The sequence below is a fragment of the Ovis canadensis genome, chromosome 5, assembly GCF_042477335.2.
Source record: "Ovis canadensis isolate MfBH-ARS-UI-01 breed Bighorn chromosome 5, ARS-UI_OviCan_v2, whole genome shotgun sequence".
NCBI lineage: Eukaryota > Metazoa > Chordata > Mammalia > Artiodactyla > Bovidae > Ovis > Ovis canadensis.
The window spans coordinates 93706007-93722854 of NC_091249.1; the positions used below are offsets into that span (position 1 = coordinate 93706007).

The 16848-nt window shown below is 42.8% G+C and overlaps 1 protein-coding gene across 1 annotated transcript in view; it reads left to right on the top strand.

The window, feature by feature from the left end:
- RASGRF2 (Ras protein specific guanine nucleotide releasing factor 2) overlaps positions 1-16848 on the top strand; it is a 254831-nt gene that overhangs the window by 140533 nt on the left and 97450 nt on the right. Inside the window, exons 14-17 of the mRNA XM_069590053.1 lie at positions 914-1162; positions 1747-2135; positions 9189-9314; positions 11894-11983. Coding sequence (XP_069446154.1) covers positions 914-1162; positions 1747-2135; positions 9189-9314; positions 11894-11983 — 854 coding nt within the window. The remainder of the gene's footprint in view (positions 1-913; positions 1163-1746; positions 2136-9188; positions 9315-11893; positions 11984-16848) is intronic.

Genomic DNA, 16848 nt, shown 5'->3' on the forward strand with positions numbered 1-16848 from the left:
TGTCACCCTTACTTTTTAATCACACTTCTGACATTCTGATTTGAGGGTATAAGCCCTGCTCCTCCTAAATCGGACTTTGGCTTTAATTTCCTAATGAAATAGGATTGAACCAGAGAAAGAAGTGAAAGTGGAGAATGCTACCCTAACATAGGCCACTTTGGCATATTCATTACACTGAGCTACAGACACTTGAAAAACAGCAAATGGAGAGAGGAATTTTCTGAACTCTTCTTATCTGCCTAAAGACAGATCCTCAAAAAGGAACTCAATTGTCATAAATCTCCCCAGGAGTTTCACCAACCATGGAAAATTGACAGCTGTCACAGGAGAGACGAGATGTCAACATCACACCCAGGCTAACTGTCACAAACCTTCCATCTATTCTGATACCTTCCATCTATTCTAAGGGTCCATTCATCTTTCCTAAAAATCATTTACTCTTCCCTGAGAGGCCTATACATACCCCTCACCTCCCTTTCCCTATTAAGATGGCATTTAAGTCTGAGTTCTAAGCCACCTTTTTGAGTTTCTCATTTTCTCCTGGTTATCTCCCAGAGATACATGAGGTATACATGTTAATAAGGTTCTTTATTTTTCTCTTGTTTATCTTTTATCACAGAGACTCAATTAAGATCTCAGGAGTGTAAAGGGAAAATTATTTCTCCTCCCCTGGAGAGGAAATCCACAAAGTGGAATGAATGATTCCTGTCTGCACAATTAATTCTGACCTTCCTAAATTATAATGGCATGGTTGATGGTTTTGTGGCCCTGCTTTGTATATGTCCTAGCACATCTTTTATCAAATGCCAGGGGAAGCCTGGACACGAGTGTGTATTTACAGACCCTGAAATACTCAGGGGCTGAGGGGCAGCTGTGCTCTGGTTTTGTCCTCACGTTCCTGCCTTGTGCATAGGTCTGACGCCCGGCTTCACAAGGACGACACTGACATTTGCTTCAGTAAAACCCTCAACTCCTGCAAAGTGCCGCAGATTCGGTACGCCAGCGTGGAGCGTCTCTTGGAGAGGCTGACCGACCTGCGGTTTCTTAGCATCGATTTCCTCAACACCTTTCTGCACACCTATCGGATTTTCACGACGGCAGCTGTGGTGCTGGGGAAGCTTTCTGACATATATAAGAGGCCTTTCACCTCCATCCCCGTCAGGTAGGCCTGGGATTAGCCTGAGGTGAAAGTATGCCCTACCTGGTCCCTGGGTCTCTGTGCTGATGGACAGCCCACTCTGCAGGGTCCTGGCTGGCCTTTGAGCTTACCAGACCCCCCAACCCCGAATAGAAGAGGATGAGGGGAGGTCACAGTTCCCAAGGGAAGCCGTTTAAGTTTCCAAGTGGCCTTTGCCAAGGTAAAGCTATTGTTTGGAGCTTTTCTTTCTACTTTTCTTTTTTCTTTTTTTTTAAAGCAACTGTGCTTTTCACATTTTAATATGCAGAAGCATCACCTGCGGGCCTTGTTAAATTGCAGGCTCTGATTCAGTAAATCTGGAGTGGAGCCCAATGCCAGTGTTCCTTGTCTTTGGACACAGTTTAGTAGCAAGGGGTTAGACAAAGCCTAAAAAGTGTGTTCTTTTGGCAAGTGTATGCTATATACCCAACATTTAAATAAAGGAATCCAGCCACAGAAGTTCTATGATAGCATGCCCTTTTAATGTAGGGAGCATGTCTTGAACGACATTGGGAGACTAATTTTTCACTTGGCCACAATCTCTTAATAGCTTTTGCTCTTTCTTTTAGGTCATTGGAACTGTTTTTTGCTACCAGCCAGAACAACAGAGGTGAACACTTGGTGGAGGGCAAATCTCCACGCCTGTGTCGCAAATTCTCTTCCCCACCTCCACTGGCAGTGTCCAGGACATCCTCCCCAGTGAGGGCCAGAAAGCTGTCCTTGACTTCTCCCTTGAACTCAAGGATAGGTGCGCTGGATCTGACCACCTCCTCAGCGTCCAGCAGCCCCACTACCACCCACAGCCCAGCTGCGTCCCCACCGCCTCACACTGGTAAAGTGCCGTTGGATCTGAGCAGAGGCCTTTCTTCTCCAGAACAAAGCCCAGGATCTGTAGAGGAGTCTGTTGATAACCCCCGCGTGGATCTGTGTAACAAGCTAAAACGAAGTATTCAGAGAGGTATTATCCTGCTACCACACCCTGTGTTTGCAGACCCCACCATTCCTTCTGGAACCCTAGTTCCCTTTCTTTACAACTTTCCTACTTTTGCATAGAAAGTAGAGTGAGTGCAATGGCTAGTTAGAAAGTCCTGAAAGTCTCCAGCTCTTGTGGAAGGAGGGCAGGGTGAGCCGCCTTCTGTAGTAAAAGGCCAATTGTAGTCAGTTGTCTATGGAAGGATGGTGTCTTCTAGATGATTATCACCAGAAGATTCTTAGCACCCTCATCCATGACCTTGAGCCCCAGAGCCTTCTCCTCCTCCAGTGTCCATCTTAAGCACCTGTACTGCTTCCGGCCTTTCCTTGCTTAGGATGACAACCTAGCCTGGAAGCATTAAGATGCCTTCTTGAGTTTAGTTTCCAAGGCAACACTCCATATTACGACAGAGATATAGGGAAAAAATAAAGTCTGAGACAGTGTTCATTGTCCATGACACAACCAAAGCGGTTTTTAGAAATGTGAATTAGATCATCTGGTTTCCTGATTATATTCTCTAAAGACTTCCCATCATACTTAGAATAAAGTACAATCTTCTTTCAAGGCCTTCAGATCCTATGAGATTTGGATGCTGTCTCTCTAATCCCTGCTCCTGCCATGCTTCTTCATCTTCTTGGCTACAGTCACACTGATTTCCTTTTTGTGTCTCAAAAACTCCTGGGTCATTACTGCCTCGGGACCTTTGCACTTGTTTATGCCCCTGCCTGGGCAGTCTTTTTCTGCCTGGGCAGTCTTTTCCTGCAGAAGCTCATGAGATCAGCAATCTTGTCTGTCTTGTTCACGTCTGTACTGTCAGGGCGTTGGCCAGTGCCTCACAGATTGTAAATTTTTGTTAAATGAATAAATCAAGCAAAACACTCAGGGGACTAATTAGGGGTTGCCGTGACACATCTCCATACCCTTCTCAGCTTGGGACAGCGTAAGGTTTGGAGGAAATGAGCCTAGCCTTGTTCTTTTACAACCCAGTGTTTCTGTGATAAACAGAATTTAACAGCCAAATTAGCAAACAGCTTCTTTGTAAACTACACAGTGACTGATTTGTTTGCTGATAACATAATAAAAAATTGGGCAATAAGTCAGGCAAATTGTCCAAATTTTAAGGAGGATTACTGAGATGGAAGCATAGACTCCTGCTTTCTACCTGCTTGAAGCTTCTATGCAGTTTCTAGCTCAGGATCATTTAAATCAGCTTTCTGAGTGAAGTGCTTGGTGGAATTTTAACTGGAATGGTTATCAAGATCAAAAGTAGCACCCTTTTAAACAAGGAATTCTTTAAGTTGACATATTAGCAACTAAGGAGGATGAAGGGGAAAGATAATTAAAAAGTCATTAGAAAAACAAGCTGCAGCAGAATCATGATGGATTTTTCTTGGGAATAGTGAGGCAGTGCACAGGTTGACAAGTGCATCCGGGGTTTGATCCAGACCAGTGCTTGGGAGTCTCTGTGGAGGGAGTGACTTTGGGAGGCTTAGTTCAAATCTCCTCTCTGGGTCAGAGCAGCCTGGGAAGTACTGGAACTTCCCCGAATATAGAAAGTTCTTTCTCCCCCGTTATTGGATTGTATTAAATGAGAGAGGAAGAATCTGGAGGTTAGTCTGGATTCTCATGTCATTTTGAGTTAGGGGAGCTTTAGGAATAGCATTTCAGCGTCAGACATTGGTGGCTCCAAGACTTTGTTTGGAATGCCCCTGAGGCTGGGATCAGAACAGGGTAAGGTTGTTCAGGAGTCACTGTGACCTTCTTCTCTGCACGTTGCTGTGCTACAGGATCCACAGTGGTAAATAAGATGGTGCCCTGGCCCCTTATATGTAGTTCTCTGGAGAAGGTAAGCAAACACAGGTGGTTCAAGATGTTTAGATGGAGTGCTCAGGAAAGTGAAAAGCAGGGTAGATCATGTTTGGTTGAGCAGAACCTGCAGGTGTCATTGACATCAGCCAAGAAGAATGGACAAGTGGGCTGCACGGAAGAAACAGGCAAACTCATGGCCAAAGAGCACCTATGAGCAAAGGGCTGGTGGTAACCCCCAGTGCTGAAAGCCATTTCTGAGAGCAGGAGTGGTCACAGCTTGTGAAGTGACAGCTTTTGTCCAGTTTGGACACCATGTGAAGCTCTGCAGAGTAGACCCTGTTACTAATCTTCCTGCTTTCTAGTATCTAGCAACTATTTAAAACTCTCCTAAAAAGTTCTTCTTTCTCTCCTCCTTCTTCTTTTTGGCCATCTTAGCCATTAAGTGTACAGATCAGTAGTGTTAAGCATCAATATATTCCCCTTATTGTACAATACACAAAACCTTTTCATCTTGCAAAACTGGAACTATAGACCCACTGAACAACTCCCCATTTCTCCCTCCCCCCAGCCCTTGGCAGCCACTGTCTTGTTTTTGTTTCTATGAGTTTGGTTACTTTTTGTATTGTATATAAGTAAAGCCGCACAGTATTTGCCTTTTTGTGACTGGCTTTTTCATATAGTGTAATGTCCCAGGGTTCATCTTTGTTGTAACACGTGCCAGGGTTTTCTCCTTTTTCAGAGCTGAATAGTGTTCCTTTGCATGTGTATTCCATATTTTCTTTATGCATTCTTCTCTTGATGGACTTTTGGGTTGTTTCCCTCTCTTGGCTCTTGTGAGTAATACTGCAATATACATATGTATGCAGATTCTCTTCAAGACCCTGCTTTCAGTTCTTTTGCATATATACCCAGAAGTGAGATTGCTAGATCATATGGTAATTCTGTTTCTAATTTTTTGAGGGAATTTTTGTTTTTGATAGTGCTGACACCATTTACCATTCCCATCAACAGAGTATGGGGTTCCAGTTTCTCTGTGTCCTTGCCAACACTTAGTATTTTCTGTTCTTTTGATAGTGGCCTTCTAATGGGAGCGCGGTAAGAATCTTTCTCCTTTTTTGCAATTTTCTAGAGATTGCATTTTAACTTGGCTAGGGACTGATAGTATAGATAGTAACTTTTTTCTTTAATAGAGGAATGAAAGAAAAATCTGTTCCTTTCTGCATTATATACTAAGTATGTGTTATAGTTCTAAAGGCCCTCAGTCAAGTTGTTCCTTACCCATAATAGTTAATTCTTAGACTTTTACTTACACATGAATTGTCCCACAGTGATCACCAAGTTCCCTGGTTCTGGTCTTCCAGGCTGAAGCCCAGAGTGCATGTGATGGTCCAATGCCACATCATAACATCTGTTTGGCCTAGTGTCTCACATAGAGGTGTGATCACTGGCAGGAATCAGTGGCTTTTCCCCAAGAGTATTGAGGTGGAAAAAGTTTAGAACTGGGGAGCCAAGATAAACGAGAAAGGACCAAATCAAGCTCCCAGGGCAAGACGCTAACAGACTGCCAGAGGTGGGAATGTTGTGGGCACAGCTAGTGGCGCCTGGAGACCTCGTTATGTGGCAGCTCAGTTTATTTCTAACCAGGGCCCAGCAGATGGCGAGGGCCCATGGGTAAAGGCGAGGCAGAATATTAGGATCTTTCTCACATTAGAGAAAAACCAAAGTTGAGGGCTTAATGCTTCTGTATCTCCACTGGATTTCCCCCCAACAAATGATTTGCAGTTAGAGTTTCAGGGGTCAGTTTATTCACATGGCTTATGGGTTAGAGATAGGATTTTGTGGTTCTCGAGTCAAGGTTAAATGCAAAGCTCATCTCGCTGAGGAGGTGGGGTTGTTCAGGATTGTGTCCATGCATGGCCATGGCACTTGTTAGCCCGTGAAAAGCTACCTCAGCTCCAGAGATGTCCAGTCCTCTGCCCAGTGTCCAGCGTGCCGTAGTCACGACTACCCGCTGACACATCCCCCCTTATCCCTTATCTATAATTGCACCCCAACAACCCTTCCCTTGCATGTGTGCTAAGTCACTTCAGTTGTGTCTGACTCTTTGTGACTCCATGTATTACAGCCCACCAGGCTCCTCTGTCCATGGGGTTCTCCAGGCAAGAAAACTGGAGTGGGCTTCTGTGCCCTCCTCCAGGGGATCTTCCCCACTCAGTGATCGAACCTGTGTCTCTTACGTTTCCTGCATTGGCAGGCAGGTTCTTTACCACTAGCGCCACCTGGGAAGGCCCATCATCCCCTTAAATACTTTGTTTCTGGCCACTTCTTTGCATCTTGATTTCTTTTCCCTTTTGGGTAGCTGTCTTCTGATGACTTTTAATGTATTTACTTCCCATATTGTTCTTCAAAGTATTAAAGATGTAATACTTTCAGAGTGGCGCATGGTACGCTGGATTAAAAATCAAGTAGATAAAGAAAAAAGCAATGAAGAAAAATTGTTGAACAAACAAATACTGTGTGGTTCTCTCCAGTTCCTGGAATCATTCTGATTTTGGTTTTGAGTGTAATCAATTACATGATTCATACAGACAACTAAGAATAGACTGGTCTGCAGGCACATCTTTTCTTGCTCCTGAGACTTGAGAATAATTTATCCTGTGGATCCTCATATAGGAAACACTGTGAATAGAAAGCTTAGAAATAATCCTGAGGTCTAGGGAGCTCTCGGGCATTTTTCTGAAGGGTGAAACGAAGGAATTATAGATTTAGTTTTTCCTTTTATTTTGCATTGGTATATAGGTAGTACCGATCATGAGTAGTTCCAGAAAAGTCATAGATGAAACACTTTACTTCAGCATCAGCCTGAAAAGATCAGTTTGTCTGTGTGTGCGCGCGTGCGTGTGTGCAATGTCTGTAGAAGCCAAGAGTGCTGCTGTGTTAACTCTGCTGTCTAATCTTGAAAATTCCAGTTGGCAGAGTAAATGGAGACAATGATCTCTCTTTAATTTGAAAGATGTTTGTGTGTGCTTTGCATAATGTTGACACGTTAAACAGTTGGCAAACTTGAATAAGAAGTCTGTGCCCGGAGTTTATACATTTTCTGCTGTTCACCTCAGGATGCAACTTTCCAAACCTCGTTGCACAAGATCAGCTGCACTGTTGGGTCTGTAGTGAGGCCATGGGTCCTCTCACTGCTGTCCAGCTAGACAGTTGCAGGGGGCCCTCTTTGAAAAATGCTAGCAACCTTTGTCCGATTTTATTGTCATTGCAGTTATAATGCCAGCCTTGCCATCTTTCCTGGCAAGAGAACTTCAAATGACATGAAGGGACAAAAGAGAAACAGGAGCTTTCCCTCATCTGAGTGAGGCTCTGAGCTTGTAAGGGAAGAGTAATGCAGTTGGTTTCACCTCTACTAATCCCCAAATGTGTTCTAGGCTCACCCAACATCCATTAGTGGTCTTCTTTTTACCTTCCAGAAAGGCCCCACCTTCTGCTATCTTGAATTCTGCTAAAAAGCACAAATCTCAGCCCAACACACATTCAGATTCAACCCAGTGGTGGGATATCAGCAGAGTATAACCCACAGCAGAGAAGAGAGGAGAACCACGGGGGCCTGCTCACGGTGTTTAGGTCTCTTAGTCCATCAGCATTCTCTCAGGCCTTGGCTGTGCAACACAGTCTAAGCATTGCCTCTTGACCCACATCACCAGTGTCTGTTTCTTTGTTCTTAGTTTGAAAATTGCCTGCCTGTGGGTTGAAAGTGCTCCCAATTTTAGCATTTGTTTTGAGCCCACATCTGCCCACTCGTTCTGCAGGCAAAGCTGTTTGCAGGGATTGATTGAAAGTGAACCTGCCAGAAGGAAACGCTTCTTTTCCCGACACCATGCCAGCGTGATTTTTCCTCTCTGGAGGTGCCCGTTTGCTTGCAGTGTTACTCTGTGCTTTTCTGTTCTTTCAGTGGACTTTCCGAGCCCTGTCCAGCTCTCGCACTGGGAAGTTTTTTGGTTCGGTGTACTTGCTGACTAGATGATTTGCTCATTTGCCTCAGAGGAATGAATGGTTGAATCAGACCGAGGACACATGTTTGATATTCTGCTTGCTCTTGCAGAGCAGATGCCTTCTATTACTGAATTTTGAGGGAGTTATTTAGAAAATAATAAAACTAACAGCTAAGCACTGATTTTTTTTTTTTGTCTCCATCCTGCATCATTGCCAGCTTGACTGTAATTATGTCATTCAAGGAAAGATTCTAACCATTTCCCTTCCCTGGCCCCTTTGTGTTTCAGAAGAGCTGAATTTGGGCCATATTTCTAAAGGAGTGAATCACATACAAGTGTAAAAATGGCTTTATGTGAAGTCATTAGGAATTTTGTCGAGTTTGTCGAGTGAAATCTTGAATGGAATGGTAAAAGGAGTTGAGAATAATTCTGCTGACAGAGATAATGGAAAATTAGTGGAGGTGATGCAGTTTTTATCAGTTGATGCAAAGCCCTCGGAAAAAGAAATCAAAGAGTTGTTAGAAGTTCATGAAATTCTTTTAGTGCTTTTCCTTAAAATAACACACGTGAAGTTGTAGTTTTACCTGGTTAACAAGTTAGTGCAAGGGATGTGCTAATAGCTTGAATGTGACCCTGAAATAATGTTTCTTTTACTCATGGGATGTTACCTGCAGTGAAGAGACTCAAATTATCTTAAAACCTCTCAATTTTCATTGTAAAAATTTCCACTGGCCTGCTGCTTATCTGTAGCTCTAGGGCGTTAGAACTTTCTGGAATAATGGAAAAATGTTGTTCAGTGCTGTAGCCACTAACCACATGTTGTGTGTCATCAGCATTCTGCCAGGAGGAGTGGCTCGATATCATGGTCAGTTCAGTTCAGTCTCTCAGTCGTGTCCGACTCTTTGCGACCCCATGGACTGCAGCACACCAGGCTTCCCTGTCCATCAACAACTCCTGGATCCTACTCAAACTCATGTCCATCACTTCAGTGATGCCATCCAACTATTTCATCCTCTGTTGTCCCCTTCTCCTCCCATCTTCAATCTTTCCCAGCATCAGGATCTTTTCCGATGAGTCGGTTCTTCGATATCATGATAAAGTCCTTTAAAAATACAGACTAGTATGAAATACTTATTATCCATAAGGAACTTTTATGTTTCCATGCATGATACTAACAAGACGCTCTTGAATTCATAACCTGGTTGTTAAAATGTGTGATGTTCCAAAGCAGCAGTCCTCGAGTCTGCGCCAGTGGACCGGGCAGGTGTGGATAGCTCCCCCGCAGCCGATGCCGCAGAACTCTCACCTTGCAGGTCGCCCTCAACTCCTCGGCACCTCCGCTATCGCCAGCCTGGAGGTGAGCACTCAGAAAGGGACTAAGAAATATGCAAGTGAGAGATGATTCTAGCTCCTGAATCTTTTGTTTACCTTACCATTTCAGTTCCCAAATATTTTTCAGTCTCAGGTATGAAAATTAATTAGAAGCAAATGTTACCATGGGAGCAAGTAGTAAAACATAAATGATTAGAGAAAATGTCACTAATATAACCAGTATTTACTTGACCACCATCATTGCATGGTATTTTGTGTGGAGTAACCTGAAACTCAGGTTAATCTCTAAGCCTGTTCTTGATTGCCAGTTGATTGAATGTCAGTGCTGGTTTTGCCAAAGTGTTCCCAGACTCTGATGACCTTGCAATGAATCCCAGTGTAGTCTGTATTAAATAGGTTCATCTGGGACACAAAACTGTGGGGTGACCTTATTAAGAACAATATTTCAGCTAAAGTAATGTCCAGTTGCCTGGGACTCCAGTCTTCATTGTTGTTAGTGGCAGAATCTGGTATATTTTCTATTATGAAAATTATAAAATATTATCCCATAATTTGTTTTAAAATGTACCATTTCTAATTGAAGGGAAAACCATCAGAGCAAAAGATAGAAAACTTTTATCTCCCCATCGCTCAAATAAGTATAACTCCAAATAACAGTTGTTTTTGAAATGTCTCCTTTTTTCTCAAGACAGTTATTTCAAGTTGGAAGGGAAAATTATCCACTTGTGAAAGCAGATTCACCCCAAGTAACCTAAGTAAATGTAGATGTTTTCTGACTTTCATACTCCTACTTCAAGTAAGGCAGTTTAGCAAAAGACAGAGTGCATGGCTCCAAATGGTTGTTTCGTTTGTAGCCTCAGAAACAGTGGAAGCTGTCATTGCCATCACCTCCAAGAGAAGCTAGCCTGGGTGGACCATTGTCAGCAGAATTGCCCTGATGGATATTAGCCCTTGGGGAGTGGGACTGATTTTGGGCTCCTGATCAGTCATGGGTCACCCTGACATTTGGGTACTTCTGGAAAACCGATGTGACAAGTTAGACTTCTCTGCCTTGTTATAAGACTACTATGGGATTGGCCAAATCTCTTTACTGTTCTTAGAGCCTTGATCAGTGGCAACTTGATGACCTTGGCAACTTCCGTGACCATTGCCATGTCAGACAGACTGCCTTGAGTTCATTATTAACCTGGAAGAGTTTAGGGTCAAACTGTATGGAAGCAAAATTTTACCAAGGCAAGAGTTAGTTAAGTGTTATCCACTTGGATACTGTCATTAGAGCTCTGTTTTATGGTTTGTTTTCATATGTTTAAATTCATTTAAAATTCTTAAAATTTATATAGGCATTATTTGAAAATCCTCATCCTGTTTGTGGATTAACTAAGTCCTTTGTTTCTTTCCTGATCCAACCAAATCCCAGAGATGCAGGAAGGAACGTATGGAGGGAATGCATGGAAGGAATGATATGGAGGATCCCAATAGTGACAGCAGCCCGCGTTTTCTCACTGTGTAGCTGGAATTTTGCCTGTTCATCTGTCTCCTTGCCCACCTTGTTCCACAAATGTTTTCAGGCTATAGCTGAAGGAGAGGGTAGAGTTGTTTTGTGCTTTAGTGCTTAGGCACATTAAGCAGCACTTTGCTTCCCCTTTTATTTATTTTAAGCATGACTATATGACATTAGAAGCAAACTAATAAAGCCACAGAATCACAGAACTATCTTCACTAAAAGCCTGAATGAGAAACACAGTGAGGTTGGCATCAACATTATCAAGTGCTGCGTGTAAATATCTGAGAAGTGAGAGGGGGTACAAAAAGGTGCTCAGTGCATCCTTCAATATGGGAGCCCATCCCCCTTTCTAAGGGTGATTTGAGAAGAAAATTCTATCTATAACATGTAGGATATTTAAAAAAATATTTTTTTATATTGAGATAAAATTCACATACCATAAGATTCACCCTTTTAAAGTGTGCACTTCAGTGGTTTTATATATTCACAAGGCTGAGCTACCATAACCACTATCTCAATCCAGATATTTTCATCACCCCTGCTAGTGAAATCCTGTACACATCAGTGGTCAATTCCCATTCTCATCCCCCCACACACCTGGAAACCACTAATTTACTTTTGTCTCTATGTATTTACCTATTATGGACATTTTATATAAATGGGACCATATAATACGTGACTTTTTGTGACCAGCTTTCACTTAGTATGATGCTTTCAAGGTACATTCATGTTGTGGTATGTATTACTACCTCATGCCTTTTGTGGCTAAATCATATTCCCTCACATGGGAATTTTTGATTTGGTGTATCATTTCGTCATTTGGGGGAGATTTGGCTGTTTTCACTTTTTGGCTATTATGGATAATACTGCTGAGAATGTTTGTGTAAAAGTTTTTGTATAGATGTATGTTTTCATTTCTCTTGGGTCTATAACTAGAATGAACTTGTTGATATAGAATCTGGTTATTTGCCTGTTAATAAGGACAACACAGGGTATTTGACCCAACCCTTCATTCAGTGCAGGAATGAAAATGAGAATTTTGTTATGTAATATTATGCATCTGCCTCACCATGCCGTTTCCATTCTTTTTAAATAACCAGGACAGACGGCTGACAGCTCCCACTGCTCTGTTTCGCCAGCCTCTGCTTTTGCAATTGCTACGGCTGCAGCAGGACACGGGAGTCCACCCGGTGAGTAGGGGTGAGCTGTTGAGCGCTTGGCAATTAATTGCCCAGACCTCTGGCAATTTATGGTAACTCAGTGGTCCTTGCCTGCCAGCATCTCGATAATACACTGGGCAGCTTCTTAAAATTGCAGATTCCCAGCTTCCTAGTCTAAGTCAGTGTGTCTTGGTGTAAGACTGTCTTTTAAATAAACACCTACAGGTAAGTCTCATACAGATAGCCTATGCTTAACACTTTCAAGAACTTCCATATCAGAAAAGGATGCGTTATTTCTCTTATGTTGTATTAGCAGAGTTCTCTAACCTTTTAAGCCAAACTGTTGAGAATACGTTTCCCTTTTAATTGAGTACAATGCTAAAAGCATATGCATGGTGGGAGGGAAGGCTTGTGGAGGGGTGGGAGAGGAGAGAGGCATCTATTGCTTTACTGGTCTCATAATTCATTTCCAGTAGCTCTGTGGTGCTGAATTGTTGTCAGTTAATTTTCAAGGTAAAGAAGTACCTAGAATAAAAAGCACAGTATTTTAAATAGATGAAAAATTATATTTATTATCTCTGTCCTCTTTTCTCATATGCAAGAAGGACATTATGTTAAAATAAATCTGTATGTGGTTTAAACAATCCTCTTGCTGTGAGTTCCTTCACGTAAACTACATGAGTTCCGGAAGTGATGATATATTTTATTCATTAGCAATTGCTCATTAACAATGGACAAAAAAGGATATTACCAAAGCCTGTGAACCTGTATTAAACAGTTGTAACTGGTAGGTACTGTCTGGGTGAAATCTTTCTAAACTGATGTCAGAACAGAGAGATATTCTATAATGAACACGAATTACCATGGTAATTATATATATATATATATATCCCATCTGAATGGAAAATCTTTGCACATTGGTGACATTCTACATCTTAAATATTTTACCACACACACTTCACTGGATGTGGGCAGGCAAACTGGGGATGTTCTTTGCCCCAAATATTCCCTAAACCTTCCCCTCAATTCCCATCAGCATGGCACAGTACAGTCTGTAACGGTGATAATATGGATGTCTTCTCAATCCAGTCAGCTTCTGCTGTTGACTGCATGTTATAATAATGGACATTTATTTGATGACGTAATAGGAGTCTTCTTTGCCCTTTCGGCAGAGTGAGTTATCAACTTTGATTCCTTGAGACCTTCTCCTGTCTTTTCTTCTCACGATCTAGGCCATCTTTGGAAAAGGTGAAGTACAGAGCTTCGTCACAGGTTTCTTAATTTAAATATGGTTTGTGAGGGAAGATAGCTTTTCAGTCAATTTGGAATGAACCCATCTCCCCATTAGCTGGAGGCTGGGTCAGGGAAGGTACCTTTATTCACCCGTGGCTGAAGCAGACTTCTAATGGAGAATTGCTTTCAGACTCGGGCTTATCCATCCATGATGAGCCAGAGGTGAAGTAGCCATAAGAGCCATCTCCCTCACTGTCTGAATCCTGCTGCTGTTCTGCCGCCTGTCTTCCTGCTTCTCTCCTGCTGCTGGAAGAGCCGCAGCAAGAAAGCTTTCCTCGGTGAGCCGGCCGAGGCGGGCAGACTGCTGGCTGACCTGGATGCAGGGTAGCCTGGTTCTTCTCTCATCACACTGCTGCTGCTGTCTCCTGTAGTATGGCCTGGAGCCTCATGATCCAATTGTTTTGTTTATTTGTTTTTTATGGAGGAGAAAGAGTGGCTATATTACTTTGCCAGGCAAAGGGGGCACACAGTAGGCTAGCACCTCAAGAACGTGATCCAGTTCTAGACATACATGAAAGGAAAGAGGGATTTGGCAGTGTCTGAGGCCCTGCTGGGGATACAGGGGTCAGTCTCCGTGGCCCATGGTACTAAGAAAGGGGATCAGTTTTGGAATAGGGATCAGTACTTCCCTGGGGCTCAACTGCTCCATGGAGCTGGCCCCACAGGAGAGTCCACCTGCCTGGGAGAACTTGGCAGAAGGGCCAAGTTCACAGGTCAAGAGAGCAGGTGGACATGGAGCAGAAAGAAAGGAAGTACTAAGAAGATGATCTGGACTTCTTGGCTGGTCAGGGAGAGCCTGGTGCTGTCCAAAGAAGTTCTAGACCCAGAAGGACAAATGTCCGAAGGGAAGGAGTGCTAGATAATGGTTAGGATCCGATATCAGACTTTCCATCCACTCCCTGAATCAGGAATTACTGACCCACATGTGCCCCCAGAACGTGGAGGGCTGCCAAAGTGAGCAGGAGAGAAGGTTGCAGACACCCCATGCTCACGTCTGTCTTTCCTGGTCTCTCTGCTTGTTTGACTGCAACATAAGCCCAGCTGGTGGTTGTGGCTGATAGCCTGTTACAAGGTGCTGCCTGGCCAAGCCATGCAGTCTGCAGAGTGGGCTTCCATATTTCAGGCTCCTCTTCAGGTTCCCTCCCGCTTTAATCCTCTCCCATCTATCTCTGCGTCCCCCACCTCTACCTCCATCAAAATACACAGCAGTCTGGGAACTCTGGGTTAGAACCATCAATTAGTCGTTATGCTTTCAAATGTTCACTCCAGACATTTGCATGAGAGCCATTTCTCATTAATATTTGCTTAGAAGGTAACTTTACTACATGAGAATGAATTTTAATTTAGCAAGAGGATGAACAGAAAATTTCTTCACAAAAAGGCCAAACAAGATGTACATGCCTAGCTGTAAAGGCAGAGAAAGCTGATTTTTATCTATGGCAGGTGGCCTGGGATCTGCTCAGGATTGCCAGTCCTGCCCCTTGGGTCCAAGCCTACCTGATTTCTACACACACTGGAAAAGCCTAGATTTTTCCCCTCTGGTTTTTTTTTTTTTTTTAGGACCTAGAGCCTGTCCTTTCCAATGATGGGTTTCTTTTCCTGCCATGCCATGCCCTCTTTCCTCGTAGACCAACTGGAGTCCCTCTGCTGGAGAGGAAGAAAAGACTGACCAGTTGACATGGTTGTAACACAGCTAATTCTTGTTGACTTCGCATTATGAAGATTTCACAGCTTATTTTAGTGCTTGCCTTCCAAATGGCAGCCAAGTTACATTAGGCCCATTATGAATGGATCCAGGGTTTGTGGGGTATAACACACAATTTGCCTAAAGCAAAAGCGTATCAGATTACAAGTACAAACCTTCAGAGCCCTGGAAGAGGCCCAGACACATCGAGAGGCCCTCAGGCTTAAGCTTCATTGGCTTCCTGGTAAATCTGCTTATGAGTTCAGTCCTGATCATTCCTGGAATGAGAGCAGCTTTAGGAAATTCTGATCATCTAGGGGAGCAGGTGAGGGTGGAGATGGCAGTGGGACCAATGATCATCAATCAGTCAAATAAGTCCTCTTTTGGTGGCGGGGTTTTAACTCTATGCAACACTGAGACAAAAAAAAAATCAGTGAGTCTTATGAGCCACCACACTGGTTGAAATGTAGTTTCAAGCATCTGCTCAAATTAAGGAGCTCTGCATTAAAGTCAGATTAAAATGTGTGCCTTTCAGATGGCTGCTGATACAGGGAATCTGCAGGTGCAGTTTGGATATAGTTATGATTTGAATAGAAATGCAAATCCAGTGAATACACATATCAGAGCATATCATGGTGCTTACTATACACCTGAAGCTCTGGGATTAATGATAGAGTTTATGAAATGATCTAAAATGAAATATGAAAGTGTGAGGTGGGTTATTTTTATGAGAGTAGAAATAATGGCAGCGGAGGTACTACAAGCAGCTCTTGATTATCTGGGAGAAGATTGTAGGTTTGCCATTCTGTGCAAGTTGAACTAAGTTAACAAAGTAGAGGAATGGTTGACTGCATTTATAGGAAAATTAATGGCACAGTTACAATTGCTTGGGGGAATAGTGAGTTCTTTATTCGTGGTGACTTGGTAATTGTAAAATAGATAATTCATAATCTGTTTTACACCCTGTCAAACCACTCAGGTTTGTGTAGCCAGTAGTAGATCTGAGCTTGGTGTGAACTGGTCTTGGACCTGCTATTTGTTTTTTATTGGAGTATAATTGATTTACAGTGTTGTGTTACTGTCTGTTGTACAGTGAAGTGAATCAGATAATATGTGTGTGTGTGTCTGTGTGCACATCCCCTTCCTCTTGAACCTCCGTCCCTCTCACATCCCTATCCCGCCCCTCCAGGTTACTGCAGAGCACTGAGCTGAGCTCCCTGCGCTATACAGCAGCTTCCCATTAAGCGTCTGTTTCACACATGGCAGGGCTTATATGTCAGTGCCACTCTCCCAATTCTGGACCCACTTTTTAAAATACCGATAACGGGTCCCATCTCCGCAGACTCTGACTTGATTGGTCTGGGTGCATCCTGGGCATCGGGATTTTTAAAGTTCCCCAGGTGATATTTGGCGCTAGGTGGAACCAAGATGGAGAACCACTAAACTAGCTGGAGAAGGTATATTTATTCCCTCTCTGGTTGTAGCATGCCTACTGAAAGTATCCTAGTCTGAGACAGATTTTCTATTTTTTTTCCAGCATAATATAAAATCCATTTTTTAAAATGTCTTAATACAGCTAGTTGAAGTTTGGAAGACAGCCTGTATCTGATTTATATTTTTAATGAAAACGCTATTATCACTATTATTAGTGAAAAATAAAGAGCTTTGGCAAACCAGATGTAACTGAAAATGACTCCAAGTCTTATTTTAAATTATTTGTTCTCAAGTTTCATGTGTACAACATTGTATAATACTTCAACTTCCGTATTCATTACTGTGTGCTCACCACAGAAAGTTTCCATCCATCACTATGCAGCTGACCCCCTTTAACCATTGCACCATCCCCAATGTCCCTTTCCCCTTGATAACCATTGCTCTGTTTCTATGCTCATTTCTATTATGTTTGGTTTAGTTATTT